Source organism: Dioszegia hungarica (genome assembly GCF_025882075.1).
Source record: "Dioszegia hungarica strain PDD-24b-2 chromosome Unknown MKK02contig_8, whole genome shotgun sequence".
NCBI classification, from domain to species: domain Eukaryota; kingdom Fungi; phylum Basidiomycota; class Tremellomycetes; order Tremellales; family Bulleribasidiaceae; genus Dioszegia; species Dioszegia hungarica.
The window spans coordinates 845062-864781 of NW_026515770.1; the positions used below are offsets into that span (position 1 = coordinate 845062).

Here is a 19720-nt window from a genome sequence, read left to right on the forward strand (position 1 = left end):
AGTTTCAGGATAGTCACCGACCACGGTCCTTGCGGTACCTGAGATGCAGAGCTGAGATCGTACATGACATATGGGACTATGGACCAAGTGATATACACCCGTACTCATACAAGACTGGAGATGGTACACCAATACAAGATCACCCCCTGAGCCTGGCAGGTTCCGACCTTGCCCACCCTGCTCAGGATCTCCGCCGCCGCCCAGAAGCCGCTTGATGATGTTCCGGAGTCGTTGTGTTCCAGTCGGGCTCCAGGATCACTCGGTCTGGCTGACCGCGAGCGAGATCTCCAGCTCTTGTATCCGCTGACGAGCCGTGAGAAGCTCCTCGGCGAGAGCTAGAGCTTCTGAGCGAAGGTGGTGGACGAAACTGGCTATCAGCGCAATCACGAGGATCCGTACGGGAGAACCTACCCTGAGCTCGCTGCACCCAGCTCGAAGACACAAGGCACGTCTGCCTTGTCGCAACCCGAGCATCTTGGCCTATCCCATATCACCCCGCCCATACTGCTCGAGACGACTGGAACAGCTCCCATCCCAGCCTGGAACCCACTCGGGTTGACAATCGTCCCCTCTCCTGTGTTGCTGGTGCCAACCTCGCTCCTCAACCGCCATTCCAGTGCCTCACACTTGCGCTTGATGCCATGGCATCGCACGCACGCCTGCACGGTTCCCTGGGGTGGGTGGACGTAGACCGGCCCGGCCCGTGTGTCTTCGAGCGGAGAGGTGGCGTACTCGACAGTACGACCTTGGAGGTTGGAGGGAAGGAAGAGGTGTGCGTTGGGATCGTTGGGATCTTGGATCATGGATGGGCGTTTACGTTGGGTGGAGGTAGAGGGTTGAGATGGGTCCCGGCGTGCCCGCTTGCGCTTGCCGCCCGTCGGGACGGCATTTGGGTCGGCAGCGTCTCCGGCCGTGGGAGAGGTGACTTGCCCGAGGTCCGCACCGAGAGAGGCATTGGAGTCGGCGTTATCTCCAGGTACAGCGCCGTCAGCCGCCTCGTGCAGCTTATGATCCTCATCCACGGGCGCGTTCTGCTGGTTGATATCCAGGCTAGGATCGATGTGACTCCCTCCGCCGTGGCCCTGGGAGAACGCGTCCGAAGGTATGCCTTGGGGGTAGAACGCCGTGGCGTCAAAGTGATCCCACTTGTCTGCGAGACCGGGGTCCAGGAGCGAGTCCTCAGGGTTGACATTGTCGTCATGACCGCCGTCACCGCCTTGGAGGATGACTTGGTTGGCTAGGACGGTAGCGGTGGCGCGCGCAAGTTCCGGGTCCATGCCATCCATGTCATTGCCGTCGTGCAGGAGATCAGGGGCGATGGGGTGGAGGGAGGCATCGGAGAGGGTGTGAGGGTGATCCATCTTGTGAAGAGTGGGGGAGGTATGGACGATAGCGGTGGACGCCGAGGTGATGGCTTGGGCGGCGGGTGCCGTCTGAGAGGGTGCATCAGCGGTGGTTCCCGGAGATATGGCTGGCGGTGGGAGGGTGGGGTCCCCCACTCTGCGACTTACAGGTGTTGTTGAGCGGAGAAGTTGCCCGTGCTTGCTGAGTGCGTCTGTTGCTTTGCTGGGGTGGCTGCTACTTTGACTGATATAGGATGCAAAGGTGGCGAGATCGATGTCAACAGCAGCAGCAACAACGAGTGGCATAGAAGAGGAATTCTCGCCGAAAGTGGCAATAACGAGGGCGCGCATGACGTGGCACCAGTCAAAACACTATCAGCCAATCTTCCCCACCCTACTCACCCACCCTACTCAGCAGCGCAACGTTACTGCATCGTCATACTCGTACAAGCAGTGTACATGGTCCTGCGCCGCCCGCACCTAATACTGAAGGCATCCATATCATCTCGCCGCTCGTTTCCGCTCAGATCTCCCATCTGCTGGACATCCCCCTACCGAGCCATGTCCACATCTGCACCTCCCCCAGTCGAGATCTTGCTCGTCGGTCTCGGCTCAATCGGCTCAGTCTATGCTTATCTTTTGGAGAAGGTCAGCTCAGCTCCAACAGTGGCTCCCGCAGTCTGAAGCTGACGTACAGTCAGGAAGAGCCAGAGTCACAGCGGTCGCTCGATCGAATTATGAGCTGTACGCCAACGAAGGTGTGACGCTCAAGACCGACAAAGTCGGCGACATCCCGGGCTGGAGACCACATCGAGGTAGGTCTCTTGCGTCCTTCCACTGGGTCAAGCTTATCGGCGCAGTCGTCAAGTCTCAAGCAGAAGCTCTGACCCCTGGAAAGCACTACGACTTTTGCCTCTTGACTACCAAATGCCTCCCCGACGTTCTGCCAAATACATCCCTCCTCGCGCCTGCTATCGCCAGTGGTCAGATCGGAGCATGGTGTTTGATCCAGAACGGTCTCGGGGTGGAGCGGGAGCTGCAGGAGGCTGTGGAAGCAAGTGGAACGCCAATGATCTCGAGCTTGGCGTGGATTGGGGTGATGGCGAAGGAGAATGGGGCTGTAGTGGAGTGGAGAGGAGCGGTGAGCTGTCCGCTGATTAGTATTCTAGGGAAGCTGCTGACTGTCTAGGACACGCTGGTATCGGGTATCTACCCGCCAATACCTCGTCTCAGACCTTCGTCTGCCTCACCTCAGACATCTCAACCCACACGCGTGTTCACCGAAAGAGAGACCGCGGCGCTGGAAGCATGGCGCAGTCTGCTAGAGGAAGGAGGAGCCAACATCAAGACCACAGATCACGTTGATGCTGTACGGTACGCCAAGGTGAGTATGGTATCAGCATCCTCCTCTTGGTACGGCCAAACTGATTATCAGAACATCTGGAATGCAACTTGGTCATCTATCCAAGCTCTATCACGCACATACCCCTCAACGTATGCCGCTCTGCCCGCAGCAACCGTCGCACCCATCAAGAAGATGATCCGAGAGATCGTCGATGTGGGTTTCGAAGCTGGCCTGCTGAGAGAGGGCGATCCGCAGTACAACCTGGGCGGGAAGGGGATGGGTAGTAGGCAAGAGCTCGCGGATCAGTGCTGGGAAATCGTAAGTATCCCGCCAAGGTGTGGGGTATGGCTTGGCTGACGAGTCAGATAACAAAGATGGCTTTGACCAAGATTGCGAATGGCCAAACACCGCACAAGATGTCCCTCTGGATCGACGTCGAGCAGAATCGGCCAATAGAGGTCGAGGTCATTGTCGGCGAGGTGGTGCGGCTGGCAAAGGAGGTGGGGGTGGATGTGCCGAGAGTGGAGATTGTGGAGGCGCTGATGAGGGGTCTGCAGGCGGATATCTTGGAGCGGCGAGCATCATCAAATTAAATCATGAGTCAGAGCTAAGTAGTACGTACCGTCAGATTTCGCTCAAGCAAGGCCATCTAGCTGTTTTATGATTGACACTACTGACGCCACTACCTTACACTTTCGCAAGCGTGTTGTGCAAGCTGAGATCGATGGTGCTAAGGACGCTCAGTCACATACTGACATCCTACCCCGTTCACGAATCATGCCGTCAACAGTACAGACATGTCTTGGCAGACTCTGCTGAGTATCAGGAAGCCCAGTGGGAGTCTCGGATGGTTGTAAGGCGGTGCAGCTGACTCAAGTCTGAGATCCTCGTACGTCCCTCGTCTCCTCTTCGGGATATGGACAACAAAGGATGAGCGAGTGGCTGCGGTGCTGTGTACCCCCTGAAACGTGACACTGCCCACATGTTCCACCACGAGAAAGGAGTGCGGTACGATACGGGGGATGACGTGCTGAGGTCATGGGCATGTGAGTTTCCCTTTGAGGGAGAGCAGCTGAGTCTTAAGCTCATCGCCTCTTATAGAGATTTGCGCCACCCTGTCGCCCTTAGACTGCTTCCTACTCACAGTCTCACCCCAACAATATACTATAAGTATACACCCACCGCCCTCTTCGATCCAAGACTCGACGAACGATCACAGCTCATTATGAATCCTCGTACCACTTCTTACATCATGACGTCGCAGGGGACTGTGTCACCCGCCGAGAAGAGGCTTCCCGAGTACACCTACGACTCGTCTTCACCCAAGAGTCGTAAGCCCTGCACACCATACGTGGGTCAAGGCAGATGCAGAGCTGTGTGGACCAGAAGGCAAGACAGCCCGGACTTCGGCGATGGACCGTCCCAAGCGTCGGCTGACTCAGAACCTTTTACCTGGAAGTCGTGGTTGCTCACCAAGGACTTCGTACCGGCGCAGCCGGGAAAAGAGCTACACCTCCCCTTGGACTACGGCAACGCCACGATCGAGGTATCTCAGGGGGGTCCGCTCGGCCGGGCCAGGTTCCGCCTTCTGCCAGACGACCCTGCCAGCACTGGCGATCCTTCTCCAACCCACGAGGACTCTATGAAGCTAAGGAGCATCATTTTGATGGACATGTACCGCGTGGGAGACGAGATAAAGACGATTGATGAGAACGGAATGGAAACGACTACCTGTATCTTCGAATGCGACCTGTACGAGTACACAACACCCGGTGATTATCCATGGGAGGCGATGGACCTGTGGGGTCCCTCTGAGGGGGAGTCGGGAAACGTAAATGAGGGGAGTGTCTGTGATGGGGCCGGAGCTACATCGCGCCGGACCAGACTGCCCTGGCCATGGGGAGGACCTGGGTTGATATACAGCTGGTAACGTGTTCGATGTCATGTTTGTTACATGAGTGTCAGGTAGTAGGACACAATGGAGACCGACCCATGAGAGGGATGCCAAGCTGAGTCGATCTGGTCACACTCTGCTTGATGTTTAGGATAGGAAAGGCCTGTCTGATCGATGCCCATAAAGTACACTTTGGGAGAGCCGGTAAAGGGGGTCCGGACAGGCTGGCTTTTCTAAGCTCGGATCAAGCTGCCCTCGATTTCCGAGTCCGTCGCCTGCCAAAGGGAAGACGAGGGTAGCCTGCCGCACCACACTCGTACAGTACAGTAAAACTAAGCACGCTCGCTGCGGATAGACGATGATAGACGTCCCAGATCTCGGAGATCTCGGATCCGATATCAGGGCCTAGGCCCAGGGCCCTCGGCCCCACACACGAGCGATCGACGTCAGATCTCGGAAGCTTTGTATCAAAACTACCCAAAGCGGTTAATTTTTAATGCCGATCAATTCAGTTGCTCATTAATTCCTTCATCTGCATCAGTCCGAGCCGCTGTCTCTGGAAGCTCGTCCCACCTGGTCCTCCTCGTCTTTCGAGGCGACGGGAGGCGTGAAAGGGGGCGCATGTGTTACTGACGCAGCGAAGTTTCTGTTCTTCTACCTCGACCTCGGACTGACATCTCTACTCATCTCCAAGAAGATGCAACGTCGAGGCTCCCTAGATCTACCCGGGTACAACGGTACAAATGTCTGGTACGCGCCCGGTACCGCTATCAACTCGACCGAGGCGTTTCACCACGCTTCAGACCTCGAAGAAGCAGCATACCTCGCCAACCGCTACATGTTCATCGCCATGATGGTGATCATGCTCGCCTACATCTTCGCGCAGATGCCATACACCTACATTCGGATCCGAGCCAACGGGATCTGGCACGGCTTTCGCCTCAGTAACGGGGTCGCGATGGAACGGAATATGCCCAAGCGGCTTCGCCATCGTCAATGGCCTATACCGGTCCGGCGGATCCCTTTCTTTGACCTCCCCCTCTCCGAGTTTCTGCTCGTCGCTCTCATGTGGGCGGTGGGTGTGGGCATTGCGGGATGGTGTCAGGCGACATTCCTCACGGACGCCAGTAGGAGCACGCTGGTTGTCATGAGTCTGCTCGCTCTGACGGCGGGACTTGGCATCAAGTCGGGCGGAGTCGGGACATGGGTCGTTCACGGCTACACCGCTGTCAACTTTTTGCACCGATGGACAGGGCGGCTGGTCTTGCTGCTGTCAACCCTGCATGTCATCGCGTACCTTGTGGTCTTTTACCAGGCAGGCAGTGAGTCTTCAGTCTTGACATTTGGCCACAGCTGACCAGCAGTCGCAAAGCAGGAGATGGCCAAGCCGGAGAACTACCTCGCTGCTTTGGGCTATGCCGGTCTATGCCTCACTGGGGTCCTTTCTATAGGCTACGTGCGGCGGAGATGGTGGCTGCTGTTCAAATTTGGGCATCACGTGAGTACTCGAGACAACGCAGCTGACTTTAGATCGGAATCCTACTCCTCATGGCTGGTCTCAACTACCACTCGCAAGATGTCGTCCCCTACCTCCTCGCTATCTGGGCACTTCTCGTCATCAATACCGTTGTCCGCAGCATCACCACTCGTATCACCACCGCCACAATCACACCCCTCCCTGGAGCCGCCTCCACCCTGGTCACTTTCCCCGCCCTGACCAAGGGCTTTACACCCGGCCAGCATGTCCGCGTTCGCCTGCTCGTCCCGTCACTATGGACCAGCTCGTTCGAGTCTCACCCCTTTACCATTGCCGCTACGGAGGGACAGGAGGTCACGCTGGTCATCAAGGTGGCGGGGGATTGGACAGAGTCACTGTACAATCTCGCCCTCGAGCGAAAGACCATGCGTTGCTCTGTAGAGGGACCATACGGCGGGCCATTGAACTTCTTGTTCCCCGCTTTCCGGTCGGTCATGATCGCTGTTGGTGGATCAGGCAGTGAGTAGCGCCTTTGACCGTATCGGTCAAGCTGATGATCAGTCTCATTTGGTCTTGGCGTCGTAAGAGGACTTTTGGCGGATGTGGCGGCGGCCCGGTCAAAGTGCCAGCACGTTCTACTAGTTTGGACTGTGAAAGATAGAGGTAAGCCGTCAGCCGTGCGACCTGAGACGAGCTGATATCATAGCCACACTTGATGATCTGTCCCCTATCCTCCTCGAGATGATCCACACCGCGGAAACGATAAAAGCCTCAAACGAGCACTTTATCTTTGACCTTCGGCTACACTTTACCGCCAAGGACGCGTTCTCGGCGGACAAGGAGGACAAGATCGGGCTGGAGAAGACAAAGGGAGATCTGAAGACGGTGGTTTTCCAGGGCCGACCGGATCTCGCAGGCATATTGACACAGCTCATTGCTGCTCAGCCGGAGGGGGATGGAGGTGTGGGAGTTGGCGTATGCGGGCCGACTGCTCTAGGGGATAGCGTCGAGCGGATAGTCAGGGCTATCCCATGCGCAGATCGGAAGCGGGTTGGAGGCGTCGAGCTCCACGCCGAGCGCTTCTCGTTGTAAAGTCCAATGATATTGCATGTTGTGTTCTAGATGCTAGTGATGATATGTTATGTCCTCTGTATAATTAAGCTACCGCCTGCCCCTCCTTGGCCTCCTCCCACCTGCAACTGCAAATGTCCCGTACAGTCTCCTCCTTCAAGGTCGCAAGCACATTCTCGCACGCCACTCGAGTCGCCAGGTTCTGCGACTCTGCAAATCCCCTTCCGATCTCTTGCCCATGAAGCTGGACTGTGGGATTAGTGCTGGCTCACGCTCAAGGAATCGAGACTTACCAGCGCAGACCACACCCTTGACCTTCTCGTCCAATCGCACGATCTTCCAAGATGTACAGCCCAACTTGCCGAGCCGTTCCTGCATGACGCTTTTGGGGTGTAGACTGTGGTTGATAGGGCCGACGCCGTATTGCTCCATGAATGGCCAGTAATTGTCGTTGAAAAGCTTTCGAGCGGCTGCGAGGTCGCCATTTTGGTCCGCGACGACGGCGCCTAGCAGGACTTCGGGTATAGCGCCGAGAGTCTGCCGTCAGCCAGGATCTGGAACGAAGGGTCAGACGTACTGGGGCATGGCTCGCGCCGAACCAAAACTCTGTCACCTTGTTGCCGCCCGCTTCTTCCACCGCCTCGCCCACCACACCCTGCTTGGACCTCCTCTTGAGTACATTCTGCGCCTCCTTGAACCGCGTCGATATCTGTACCATGTACCGGTCGATCTCGGTCTTGACTGGGCGGTCAATCTCGACCACGCGGTCTGCCAGGCCCAGACATACCGCCATGGCGGCGAGAGCCTGGTCGGCGGCCCTAGAGTGCTTCATGTGGGTGATTTCGGCGGGTGTGTAGTTCTCCGGGACGTCATACAGCCTCTCCACAACGACTAGGGGTCAGCCAATACCGGTGACGAACTTACAATAGTCCAAAAGCGAGTCCCCGATCAGCTTGTATTGCTGGAAGTCTTGCCTTCCGCGAGTCTGCGAGGATGCGTTCTGCCGTCAGCCCCGCCCGCCATATGACTTACAAAGATGATGTTCCCCTTCTCTGCGTCCCGGAAGGTATAGCCCATAACGGAGACCGCCACGGGCTTGGTGAATGCCTTCATCCAGCCCATCGGGTCTGCCTTGACCTTTGCCTTGGTCGGCTCCGGTACCACTGGCGCGGGCTGAGCGTCCACCTCGATTTCCAGGCTGCTCTGCCGGGCAAACATCCTCGAAACGTCCGACCAAGCTTCGAGGCGGTCGATGGGGATCTTGAGGCGTTTCATGCAGGATATAGCGGCGTCCAGGGAGCGGGTAGGAGATGAGAGATAGGCGGCACCGACGAGGGACTCGACAACATCTGCGACCACCTGGAATTAGCAAGCGCTAATGCAAAGCTCACCTTGTCTCCAATCTTGACTGTCCGCTTGCCCTCCTCCGCCTTGACTTCTACTCCACCTAATGTCCACCCTTCTGGCACCCATGCCTTTGCTCTGCCCTCTTTTGGCCGGATATAGCTCGCGATACCCGCTTCTACCCCATTCGCCCGTAGGCTCCTGTTGCTGAGCAGAATATGACGATCCACCCTGCTATTGTCCGACAAGGGTCCGCGCAGGCACGTATCCAGCGTGGTCAACAGCTTGATGAGCGTGTCTCCCAGGATCTCGAGCCGCTCGTAGCTGCGATTAGGCTGATTGGAAGCGGACATGGCTGGGGTCAGCGCCTGGAGAGCGAGGGCAGGAGTGAGGGAGTTGTCGAATAAGCGACGGTTAAATTGCTTGGCCGCAAGGTGGTCCGTGAGCATGACGAAGAAAGTGGGGATGGTGGAGAGGGAACGGTATGTTGAGGCGGGAAAGCAGTACCGCTGTGTGAGTTCCGGCATGAGGTAGATGGGAGTGGAGGGGGACGAGTTGAGGATACCGCCTGACCGACCGGACGTGGCGATACTGGCGGTGAAGACACGCTGGTCTGGGTATTCCAGGACGGGCGGGCCAAACTTTTGGAATGAGTAGTTGAGGATCGATTTGGTGATTTCTGCCGGGTGAGGGAAGGAGGGGATGAGGTTGGTCCATTCCTCCACGTAGAAGCGGCGACCGAACTCGGCGGGACTGGTCGCTACCGCGTCGACCAGCTCTTGTTCCAGGAGAGCTTGAGAGGCGACGGAGAATGGGACGGAGGTGGGAGCGATGGCGAGGGTGGATGCGATTTCGGCCCAGTCGATATCTGTCCGCTTTGCCTTGCCAGGAGCGAAGTTTCGGATGAGAGGGAGGACGAGCCAGGTAGGTCCAGCGGGAGGGGGATGGAGGTCTTTGTTGAGCTGTGACCGTATGACTTGTTCGGTGTACCGTATAGCTTGCTGGTGCTGCTCCTCCGACAGCTTTTTGAGCTCCCCCATGTCCACCAGCCGCATCCCTACACCGGGCTTGAGCTCCAGCTCTTCCACCCCGTCCGCTAACCGCTTTGATGTCAAGAGTGCCAGCGCCCGCCCATCCTCCATCTGCAGCGCCGTCATCCATGCTCTCCGCTCAACCACCTCATCTACCCCCTCCGGAACCAGCGCCTCGTACACGCCCACTCCCGGCACTCCCCCATTGATCGCGGGAGACGCCTCAGGGAGGCGATTCCGGATGGTCCCCTTGAACACCTCCCACCGCGCCGACAAGCTCAGACCCCTTTGCAGATCCTCATCCTCTGGCTTGAGTACCCTATCTCCCTCCTCGACCCAGCGCGACAGACTCGCTGGATCTCTCCATTCTCTGACTCTTGGCTTCTTCTCCCTCGGTTCCACGCCTTTTGGAGTCGGCCCGAGACTATCATCCAACTCCCCCTTGTCCAGTAACGCCTTGCACGCGTCCCAGCACGCGACCCGCTTCGCCATGAGCTTGGACGGGTAAGGACCGTGGGTGGAGAAGGTGCCTGAGCCCGCTGCGGGAGGTAGGGCAAGGGTTGCGTCAAAGTGTGGGCCGGAGGGGGCGGGGACTTGTACGGGTAGGTCTGCAGCAGGGATGACGGTGTAGGTGACGGTGTGTCGGCAGGTGGACGGATTTGCGCCGAAGGACTGGAGGTAGCGAGAGAGGACGAGGCCAGCAAGTTCGACGGTGAGTGCTGTACCGTTCGCCGTGATGTGGTCTGGCGGGAGAGCCATTGGAAGGGGCTGAGAGGGAGAGCCTGGGGCGGCTGAAAGGGGCTGCGTTGAGCAATGGCGAAGAGCGCGACGCGAGCTGCCCGTGCTCGTCCGAGCTAGGTCAAACACGAACTCCTACGCGTAGTCAAGGTGTCTAAACGTGATGATAAGGTGCGAATGTATGGCGATCATATTCAAGACTAGTGCTTGAGGTTGGAATTGAGACATGTGGACATCTGAAACAAGGGCTCGGCCGAAATTTTGACCTCCTTTGGAAACCTCTGTACATGATCGACCACGACTTCTGACTAGCATCTCACAGACTACCTTAAGCCTTGACATCCCCGACCTCTGCCCGACCGCTCAGCCCAGCTGCACGCGCGTCCACCTCTTCCTTTGCAATCTGGGCGCGCGTCCGGTACTTGGCAAACTGACGCGTCGGAACGCATTCCTCAAACAGCTCGTCGATCTCGGCGTAAGACCGCCCAGCGACCTCGGGGATGGTGAAGAAGATGGCGATCCAGCCGACCAAGCCAAAGCCGAAAAAGAGATAGCCTACATCAGCGTTGCCTCAGCCAGTACTTACCAGTCTTGAAGCTCCAACCGGCCTTCTGAACCGAGATGAGGATTGGGGTGACAAAGTTGGTGAAGATACTGCTGATCAGCTGACCCTGCTGACTACTCACCCAAACACAGCTGTGCAGGCAGCAGCAAACCCAGCCGTCTTGGCTCGCAGTCTAGGCGTGGCGATCTCGGCGAGGTAGACGTATCCGATTGGCGCGCAGCTGCTGGCGTAGCACCATGTCCAAAGGCAAAACAGGGCAATGGTGAGTCCCCCTGGCGGGACCCAGTTGGGTGAGGTACCGACTGCAGCGATAGCAAGACAGAAGACGACCATGCCGCCGCCGCCAACAAGGAGGAGAATCCGCCGACCGAAGCGCTCGATATTGTACCAGGAAATGACCTGCGCGGAGAGCTGAATGCATTTAACGATGACGTTTCCACTGACGAGTCAGCTGGGTCGAGCAGGATTATTCCGTTCCTTACAGAAACGGATCAGCCACCCCAGCAAGCTGGAAAAAATAGGTAGTGTAGGAGAGGACGAAGGAGAGGCCGCCGAGGCCCTGGAACTGGAGGGGAAGCCAGGAGACCCAGGTGCGCCGTCTGGAGTCATTAGCTAACTTTTCACTGTACTTACCGATTGGTCCCCCTGAAGATTTCTGCGTAGCTGGCATTCTTCGCATCCGCAGCGAAGCGGTTCTGCATCTCCCGTTCATAGTTGAGGACGCGATACTCGTGCTCGACGTCGTAGCCGTCGATACCGCCATACAAGCGCTTCAGCATGGCCTTTGCCTTTTCTGGCTGATCCTTGTTCAGGTAGTACCCTGATGTCAGCTCACGCATTGACTAGACTTACAAGGCGACTCTGGGATGATGACAAAGGCGATGACCATGAGACCGATAAAGACGAATTGCGAATAGATGGGGTTCTTGTACCCCTCTTGGCCGACTGCGATCTGAAGAGCGATGGACGCAGCGAAGCCGCCGACGCCGAACCAAAAGTTGTACATGGCGATGAGGGCGCCGCGGATCATGGGTGGACTACATGAGCTGGACCATGACTGATGACTTACGCGATCTCACTGATGTAAACTGGGATACCGGTCTGTACCATACCAGTTCCCCACCCAGCAAAGAGGCGAGCGCAAAGCCAGACCGCGTTGTTGGTGGCGACGATCTCGAGGATGACGCCGAGGGTGAGGATGACTGTCAAAAGGGCTAGGTTGAACTTGCGCCCCAGCCAGTCAGCCGTGATAGGGCCGCTGAGCATGCCTGACGATCAGCTGGAGCCTCAGCAAGACTTACCGATGATCTGGCCAACTGACTGGACCGCTGTCCAGGCTCCGACGTAGACCGAGTCTAACGCGCACTTGCCATCGCCCTCGATCACGGTGCAGAATTGGGCTGAAGTTAGCATGCGTGGGGAAAGCAAGACATACCTATGAAGTACTTGTTGGCCACAATAGATCCGGGGACTAGCATCAGCTAAGCCATGCGAAAGAACCTACTGCTGATCAAGTATCCATCCATAATGGCAGCCCAGGCGACCAAGACGGCAAAGAGGATGGCCTTTCGGAAGGTCCAGATGGCGTCTCGGCGGGACATGTCCTTGAAGGCAGAGACGGGGATATCGTCATCCACCGCATGCTTGTCGATCGTCTCGAGGTAGGTGGTCTCGGCGTTCTCGATCCCCATCGAGGTGGTTTTGCTGTCGGGGTGGTTCTTGACTAGATTGCTCATGGTGAGTGGTATGATGAGTCTGGGACATGAAATGGACGTGCTGCTCAGTACTTGTATCCTCTGACCAAGTCCACTCCGGCCTGACAGGCGCCGGTGGACTGTGCGGATCAGCGGTATGAACGGATCAGCTGATGCTCCGTTGTGGAGCACCGAGAATGACCCGTGGAGACATTGTGCCTTGCATTAGCTGGAATTGGCACCACGGGACCTCGGCGACACTCGGTATAAACATGCTCCGGGAGGTCAGTTCTAATACCGGCAACACCGCTGTCCGCCGCTAGCGTGCACTGTAATCCCCCACTTTAGATTTCGGAGTGGGGGAGCTCCGTGACCGGCGCCGAACACACCGGTGTGGCAAATTGCGCCTGGATGTCACCTTCAGCCTTCAGATCGAGCTGAGAGCTCTCTCCTAGGGACTGACAGTAGCGAGGACAGCTTCAGCATCATACTTGCATATACGAGATCTACTCAAGATACAAATCTATCAGGCATGAGCACACTCTGCGGTCCCGGCCTTCCCTTTGGCGGCCATCTCGCATCCTTCTCCCACTTGACCGAGTACACCTTCTTGCCTGAGCCCATCATCTCGTTCACTCCTGGAAGCATGACCTGAGCTGTCGTATTGGGCGGTACGCTGATGTTGACCGTCATGTCCTCGCCGTTCAATGCCCACGAAACGGCATAGGGTCCGTAAGGGGAGTCAAACGACGTTTGAGCAGACGTAACGGTCCCGCCTGGCTGAGGTTGGATGAGGGCAGACTTCCAGCCTGGGTCGCGAGGGGCGAGTCCGCCGATGGTCCGATGCATAAAGGCCGCGACGGACCCGAGAGCGTAATGGTTGAATGAAGTCATCTGACCGGGATTGACCGTCCCATCAGGCAGCATACTGTCCCATCGTTCCCACTGTCGTCAGCCACGCTTGACGCCGACTCACAATTGTTGTAGCGCCCATTCCAATAGAATATAGCCAGCTCGGGTTGTCCGCCTCCTGCAACATCCTATACGCCAGATGCAGCGCCCCATGCCTCGCCAGATTAGGCAATACCAGCGGCGTCCCCGCAAACCCCGTCGACACCTTGAAGTAGTCCCATTGGACCAGCCATTCTAGACGACCGAGGGTATGCTTGCGCTGATCCTCATCGACGAGATCAAACCACAAGGCGAGCGTGAGGGCGGTCTGGGTATCCGAAGTGACGCGCCCGTTCTTGGTGATGTACTCGTCCCGGAAGAGTGCGCGCAGACGGACGTGATCCGCTTGGTACTTGTCCGCTTCTTGTCGACCGATCAGGCGGGCGATCCGAGCGACGAGACCGGTGGTGTAGACGAGGTAGGCGTTGGCGGGGAGGAGATAGTCGGTACGACCGTGCGCGGGGAACTGCGGTGGCGCCTTGGGATCGAGCCAGTCCCCGTACTGCGCCTGCTCTCCGCTCCACAGCCCACTCTCCGCCCTCGGGACTCCCTTCTCCAGCCATAGGACCATGCTCTCGAACTGCTCCTCCAGCACCTGGACGTCTCCATACGCCATGTACAGATCCCAGGGGGTATGCGCGACGACGTCCGCCCATACGCCATGGGGCTTGGGCTTGTGTCCGCCGAGGGGGTTGACGAGGTCTTTGGGAGGTGGAGTCCAGGGGACAAAGATGGGTGGGACGCCGTCGTACTGCTTTTGCTCCGCGGCGACATCCTTGAGCCAGCCGGCGAGAAAGGAGTGCGTGTCAAAGAGGAAGCTGGCCGTAGGTGCAAAGACCTGTATATCGCCCGTCCAGCCGAGCCGCTCGTCCCGCTGCGGACAGTCCATCGGTACCGAGACAAAGTTGCCACGCATCCCCCAGACGACGTTCTCGTGCAGCTTGCTGATCATCTCGTGCGAGCAAGTGAAGTGGCCGGTGCGCCGCATGTCCGAGGAGATGACGATGGCGGTAAAGTCGTCAGGGGTAAAGTCGCCGTTGTAGGTGATCTCGGCATATCTATCAGCACTGCTCTGAGCAATAACTCACCTAAACCCGTGAAAGGTAAACTTTGGCTCCCAGCCCTTGGTCGGCCCTCCGAGCTTGATGATGTCCCGCGCCATCGCCGTACGCAGGGGTCGCACCCCCAGCTCTCCATCCTCCATCACCTCGGCATGACGCAGCAGCATATCCCCATCGCCCTCGAGATCCCGATTGATCCGCAGCCACCCCACCAGATTCTGCCCAAAGTCCAGCACCTTTTTGCCCTCTGGCGTAGTGATCATCGCCACTGGAGCAACCTCCATGACGCGACGGACCGGTGGAGCGTGGGACGAGATGAGTTTGGCGGTAGGAAAGGGGAGGATAGTGGCGTTGAGGACATGGGCATCCGCGGGGTTGGTATCGACAACTTCGCCATTGTAGATTTCGGCCTCGAGGATGTAGCTGGCGAGGACGGACCAGGTGTCATCACTGACGATGACCTCTTTATCCACCTCCAGCTGGCCCACGAATCCCAGCCTATCTCCCCAGATATTACGGTACGCCTTGCCTAGCCTCCCCGCATACCACCCCTCCGCGACGTGCGCCGTGATGACATTCTCCCCTTCCTGTAGGTATCCCCCAACGTCGTACGTCTGGTAGTTGAGGTGATAATTGTAAGATGTCCAGCCCGGAGTGAGGAGCTGATCGCCGACCCGCCCACCGTTGATCTCGACCTCGTAAACGCCAAGTGCGGTTGCGTAAAGCCGAGCCCGACCGACGGTGGAGAGGGTGAAGCGCTTCTGTAAGCGGAAAGGGTGTTTCGGCTGGCTTGCGTCCTCGGTCGGACCGGTGATCATCGACGCAGACCATTTAGAGTCGAGTAGGGACGCCTCAAGGGTGATTGACGACCAGTCCGTGGTGGTGGCCCCTATTGCGCGGACGCGGACCTCAACGATTTCCCGGGGCGACAATGGGCTAGACGGCCACGGGACCAGCACCGACTGCGCCGAGTCCACCTTGTACACCTCCTCCCCTTGCTCCCGCTTGACCTGGATCTCGTACCCCATCTGCACCCAGTCCTCCGCTTCCGTCTCCTTGAATCGCCATGACAGCCTTGGCGAAGGGGTGTCCAGCGCAAAGCCCGATTCGTGGTGTTCCGCCGTGACTTGCGCGATTTGGACCGACATTGTGGTGAGGAAGAGCAAGGTCCAGCGTCACTGGCTGAGTAGAGTCTCCCAAACGACCGGCGCTGTCGGGGCCGGTCAACGCTAGGCCACCGAGAAACCCCCGCGCCGCATGTGGGCGCGGGATGATGATATCCCGAGCTATCCCATGCCTATAATCGCCTGTCCGATCAGCGAGTGTCGCGCATATGCATCAGTATGGCAGAATATCTCACTGTAAAGGGCAGTAGCATCACGCTGGGTGGGGAGCCGATCTTGTTGAAGGGTGAGTGAGGTGTAGAGTCAAGCTGACCTGCAGGCGCGGCTTTGGCGGGATGGAGTGCGTTTGGAGCCCCGCATTCCTCATTCCTCGATGCTGATATGGCAGTGAATATGGAGAACTTCATTACTGGCTACGCCGGGCACGAGTTCCAGGTGCGGGCCGAGCTGAGGAAGCGCCTGGGAGACGAAAAGTACACGTTCTTCTTTGACAAGGTAGGTCAGCGGGGACGGGGCCGAGCTAAGTCCAGTTTCTCGAATACTTCTTCACTGAGGAAGACGCAAAGCTCTTCTCAAGTTTGGGTTTGAATTGTATTCGCATCCCAGTAAGTCTAAGAGATGAGACTACTGACGCAAGATCAACTATCGGCACTTTGAGGACGACTTGAACCCAAGAGTTATCAAGGAGTCTGGCTTCAAGCACCTCGACCGCGTGATTGATCTGTGCGCCAAGCACAAGATCTACACCGTCATCGACCTGCACGCTGCTCCAGGAGGTGTGTGGCCGCTTGAGTCAGGCTTACTCTAGGTCAGAACAACGACTGGCATTCAGACGCGGGCAATCACCAAGCCAACTGTTAGTGCGGCCTTGGGCGTGCTGATTTCAGTTTGGGTCCATCGTGACTTTCAGGACCGAGCTGTGAATCTTTGGGAGCATATCGCAAAGGTGAGACCGTCATAAGATTTGGCTGACTTTAGCGATACAAAGACAACACATGGGTCGCGGGGTACAACTCCCTCAACGAGCCAACGGACGAGGAACATACCCGCCTCCTTGACTTTTACGCTCGAGTCGAGAAGGCCATCCGCGCGATAGATCCGCATCACATCCTCTTCCTTGAGTGAGTCGATGAGAGGGTCAAGCTGACTGCCAGCGGCAACAACTTTGGAGCAGACTTTTCGCGCTTCGCAGAGCGACCTCTATTGCCGAATGTGGTTTACGCTTGCCATGACTACTCGTCGTAGGTGACTCTCAGCTTGCAAGAATATAGCTGACCAGCAGGTACGGCTTTCCATCCTTCACTGGCCGCTTCACAGTGAGTATTACTTAGTGTCAGCTCACGCCAGAGGACCGCTGAGCAAGTGGCGAATCACGAGAAGCAGTTCAGCCGCAAAGTCGAATTCATGCGGTCCATCAATGTAAGTGATTCCACAGCTTGGCTGATGGCAGGCACCCATCTGGAACGGGGAGTTTGGGCCGGTTTACCAGAACGCCGGCGATGGCAAGCCCGACTGGGAAGAGATCAACGATTCCCGCCTGGCCGCTTTAAAGCACCAGCTCGAGATGTATTCGGCGGTTAACGTCTCCTGGTCAATCTGGCTCTGGAAGGGTGAGTCAGATGGACGTACTTGCTGACAGTAGACGTTGGGTTCCAGGGTATGGTATACGTCAGCGATGATACGCCATACATGCGCCTTCTCAAACCGTTCATCGAAAAGAAAAAGGTACGTCCCCTCACAGCTTGGCTGATGACAGCGCCTCGCCGCCGACTCATGGGGTAACGACGATCGGCAAGTCCGTCACCTGTTCGAGCCAATCGAAGAGTGGCTCCTGCACGAAGTGCCTGGCGTATCGGAACGATATCCAAAATTGCAGCGACCGCCGAAGCGCCCATTGGCGCGATTGGTTAGGGAGATCTTGCTGTCCGAGGAGCTGGTGCACGAATATGGATCGTATTTTGAGGGTAAGACTATGGATGAGCTGGATGAGCTGGCGAGGAGCTTCTCTTTATGTGAGTTTATCGTCAAAGCACAGCTGATATTCAGCCAATTGCATCCAGCGGAGCACCTTGAACGAGTTCTTGATGGCGGACGCAAAGCGGACGGCCTAGAGTACGATCGTCATAATGTGATTCATATGCTACATCTTGTCTTGTCCCGTCAGCTTCTACACTTGTCGGGGTGTCTGGTCACTCACCACCAGCCGCTAGACCTGCCTGCTCTGCGCACCCTCCTGCTCCATGCCCTCGCAGCCCGTCAACTTGCCCGCGATCTCCTCGGCTTTGCCGTAGCCATCGGTCGCAGGGTCCCTGTTGGCGCTCGCAGCCTTCATGCCATCGACACCGGCCTTCTTGTCGGCTACGCCAGACTCGGTCCACGCGGGTGAGCCGGTGATGTTGCCGATGGTTTCCTAGAGATCAGCGATCGTCACGATACCACAGTTAATGACTCACCTCTGCCGCGCCCTTCACGTACTGGACGTGAGCGCCAAGGAGGGAGGGGGTCTCTGTGGGGGTGGAGTTGGTAGGGGCGGACATTGTGCTTTGTGATGTATGGTGTCAGAGGCAAACGCGAAGGTAATGTCGCTCTCGATCTGAGCGCAGCAGATGACGGTGACGTCACGCACGTGACTGATTTGTGCCTTGACTCCGCTCGTCCTCGAGTCCTATCTCCCACGGCCTATACTCGTACATGTACACCTGATACTGAACCACTACAAGATGAGGCTAGATACACATATAACGCTTAGAACGAGTTCCGCCTCGGCCCCTTCTTGACCGGTTCCTTGTCCTTGCTGAGCCCCTTCAAGAACTCCTCCCTCTTGTTCCCCTCCAAGTTCAGATGCTCCGCCACAATCTGCCCCGGCGTCTGCGCCAACCACTGCTCGGTCGAAAAGTCCTCGAACTTGCTCGCCCTAAACATCTCCAGCATCTCCACCTCGCCCTCACCAATGTTTTCGACATAGTGGGCGTGATTCTTGGGCACGATCCCGACGTCTCCGGCCATATAGTTGAAGGTCCGCGCTTTGCCGCTGGACGCAAAGATGGTGACGCGAGCATGGCCCTTGAGGAAGAAGGACCACTCGTCCGCGTTGGGGTGCCAGTGCATCTCGCGCAGCCCGCCTTCCTTGATGGTGACGTGAGCGGCTGCGGTCGTCTTGCTGATGGGGAAGTTGGACGAGTCGGTGATTCGGACCGACCCGCCCGAGAAGAGCTGCGGAGGTTGATTGAGCATCCGGTGGACGAAACGGTGGCGCGACGGCCTGACAGACTTGCGGTCGTCCTCGAGACTTCCGGGCGTGGTGCCTTGGAAAATGTACTTTTCCTTCTGGGACAGCGAGTCGAAGAGCTTGGGCGAGACCCGGAAGTTCTTGGCGAGGACGGATTTGGGCGTACGCGCCATGTAGTCGGTGAGGAGGAAGGTCGAGTCTTCCGAAAAGTTGCCGTCGTCAAAGACGAGCAGGAACTCTACGCCCTCCTTGCCGGTACCTATCATCAGCCATGTCTAGTCGAAGTGACCCACCTTGGATACCATGCGGATAGCCAGTTGGAAAGTACCACAAGTCCCCTTCCTCAAGATCCTCGATCGCACACCCGCCTTCAACATCGAGCACGGTAATACGGCAAGACCCCTACTGTCAGCTGCGACTTACCTCTGCTCACCTTGATGATATACGCCCACTCCGACTCATTGTGCCAGTGAAGCTCTCGATATACCCCAGGCCCGAGACGCATGTTGACCCCGGCGAGCTCAGTTGAGGTGGGCAACTCGCGCACTGTGGTTTCGCGCGCCCATCCTCCCTCCTCGAGCCGCATGTGCGAGTCGGTGTATGACCTGTGAGTCAGCAGTGCACCTTGTTCTCAGCAGTCATGACTCACCACTTCATGTTGGGCATCTTGCCCGAGTCTGTGATGGGCGGGCAGATGATGTCCGGCTCCTGGCGGGCCCGATCGGGATTTTGGGGTCCAAGGATGTCTCCACCTTCGTTGCCTCGTTTAGGCTGGGGACTGAGCATTAGTCGAGATTCATCAGAGTATCAGTAGGTGCAGGATAGGTACGCCAAGGAGCACTCACACAGGCGC

The 19720-nt window shown here is 57.4% G+C and overlaps 9 protein-coding genes across 9 annotated transcripts; 3 read left to right on the forward strand and 6 right to left on the reverse strand.

Moving 5' to 3' along the window:
- Nucleotides 1-255: 255 nt before the first annotated feature.
- Nucleotides 256-1694, reverse strand: MKK02DRAFT_43998 (uncharacterized protein; the record flags this gene model as incomplete). Its single annotated transcript, XM_053092717.1, has 3 exons — nucleotides 256-367; nucleotides 412-1433; nucleotides 1512-1694. 3 exons carry the CDS (start codon nucleotides 1692-1694, stop codon nucleotides 256-258), a joined length of 1317 nt encoding a protein of 438 aa, XP_052945089.1.
- Nucleotides 1695-1904: 210 nt separating this feature from the next.
- On the forward strand, nucleotides 1905-3281 carry MKK02DRAFT_43999 (ketopantoate reductase PanE/ApbA-domain-containing protein; the record flags this gene model as incomplete). The annotated part of the gene is made up of 6 exons (XM_053092718.1): nucleotides 1905-1991; nucleotides 2041-2158; nucleotides 2204-2484; nucleotides 2533-2727; nucleotides 2779-3006; nucleotides 3054-3281. The coding sequence occupies 6 exons, from the start codon at nucleotides 1905-1907 to the stop codon at nucleotides 3279-3281; spliced, it is 1137 nt and encodes a 378-aa protein (XP_052945090.1).
- A 659-nt stretch (nucleotides 3282-3940) lies between these two features.
- On the forward strand, nucleotides 3941-7151 carry MKK02DRAFT_44000 (uncharacterized protein; the record flags this gene model as incomplete). Its single annotated transcript, XM_053092719.1, has 7 exons — nucleotides 3941-4019; nucleotides 4131-4519; nucleotides 5226-5904; nucleotides 5947-6080; nucleotides 6113-6578; nucleotides 6621-6722; nucleotides 6766-7151. The coding sequence occupies 7 exons, from the start codon at nucleotides 3941-3943 to the stop codon at nucleotides 7149-7151; spliced, it is 2235 nt and encodes a 744-aa protein (XP_052945091.1).
- A 64-nt stretch (nucleotides 7152-7215) lies between these two features.
- MKK02DRAFT_44001 (uncharacterized protein) lies at nucleotides 7216-10264 on the reverse strand (the record flags this gene model as incomplete). The annotated part of the gene is made up of 6 exons (XM_053092720.1): nucleotides 7216-7379; nucleotides 7424-7667; nucleotides 7708-8021; nucleotides 8055-8130; nucleotides 8163-8489; nucleotides 8522-10264. 6 exons carry the CDS (start codon nucleotides 10262-10264, stop codon nucleotides 7216-7218), a joined length of 2868 nt encoding a protein of 955 aa, XP_052945092.1.
- Nucleotides 10265-10571: 307 nt separating this feature from the next.
- On the reverse strand, nucleotides 10572-12544 carry MKK02DRAFT_44002 (general substrate transporter; the record flags this gene model as incomplete). Its single annotated transcript, XM_053092721.1, has 10 exons — nucleotides 10572-10798; nucleotides 10830-10897; nucleotides 10930-11247; nucleotides 11291-11407; nucleotides 11442-11628; nucleotides 11661-11845; nucleotides 11878-12076; nucleotides 12110-12208; nucleotides 12244-12279; nucleotides 12313-12544. The coding sequence occupies 10 exons, from the start codon at nucleotides 12542-12544 to the stop codon at nucleotides 10572-10574; spliced, it is 1668 nt and encodes a 555-aa protein (XP_052945093.1).
- Nucleotides 12545-13012: 468 nt separating this feature from the next.
- MKK02DRAFT_25595 (bacterial alpha-L-rhamnosidase-domain-containing protein) lies at nucleotides 13013-15662 on the reverse strand (the record flags this gene model as incomplete). The annotated part of the gene is made up of 3 exons (XM_053087064.1): nucleotides 13013-13447; nucleotides 13479-14511; nucleotides 14542-15662. The coding sequence occupies 3 exons, from the start codon at nucleotides 15660-15662 to the stop codon at nucleotides 13013-13015; spliced, it is 2589 nt and encodes an 862-aa protein (XP_052945094.1).
- Nucleotides 15663-15857: 195 nt separating this feature from the next.
- On the forward strand, nucleotides 15858-17749 carry MKK02DRAFT_44004 (glycoside hydrolase superfamily; the record flags this gene model as incomplete). Its single annotated transcript, XM_053092722.1, has 15 exons — nucleotides 15858-15924; nucleotides 15958-15978; nucleotides 16027-16133; nucleotides 16169-16243; nucleotides 16276-16414; nucleotides 16447-16494; nucleotides 16526-16584; nucleotides 16617-16759; nucleotides 16793-16879; nucleotides 16921-16954; nucleotides 16986-17057; nucleotides 17089-17248; nucleotides 17281-17363; nucleotides 17395-17650; nucleotides 17685-17749. The coding sequence occupies 15 exons, from the start codon at nucleotides 15858-15860 to the stop codon at nucleotides 17747-17749; spliced, it is 1416 nt and encodes a 471-aa protein (XP_052945095.1).
- Nucleotides 17750-17844: 95 nt separating this feature from the next.
- On the reverse strand, nucleotides 17845-18175 carry MKK02DRAFT_44005 (uncharacterized protein; the record flags this gene model as incomplete). The annotated part of the gene is made up of 2 exons (XM_053092723.1): nucleotides 17845-18048; nucleotides 18092-18175. The coding sequence occupies 2 exons, from the start codon at nucleotides 18173-18175 to the stop codon at nucleotides 17845-17847; spliced, it is 288 nt and encodes a 95-aa protein (XP_052945096.1).
- A 208-nt stretch (nucleotides 18176-18383) lies between these two features.
- On the reverse strand, nucleotides 18384-19653 carry MKK02DRAFT_25850 (putative oxalate decarboxylase/oxidase; the record flags this gene model as incomplete). Its single annotated transcript, XM_053087104.1, has 4 exons — nucleotides 18384-19126; nucleotides 19161-19269; nucleotides 19301-19472; nucleotides 19517-19653. 4 exons carry the CDS (start codon nucleotides 19651-19653, stop codon nucleotides 18384-18386), a joined length of 1161 nt encoding a protein of 386 aa, XP_052945097.1.
- Between the last annotated feature and the right edge of the window lie 67 nt (nucleotides 19654-19720).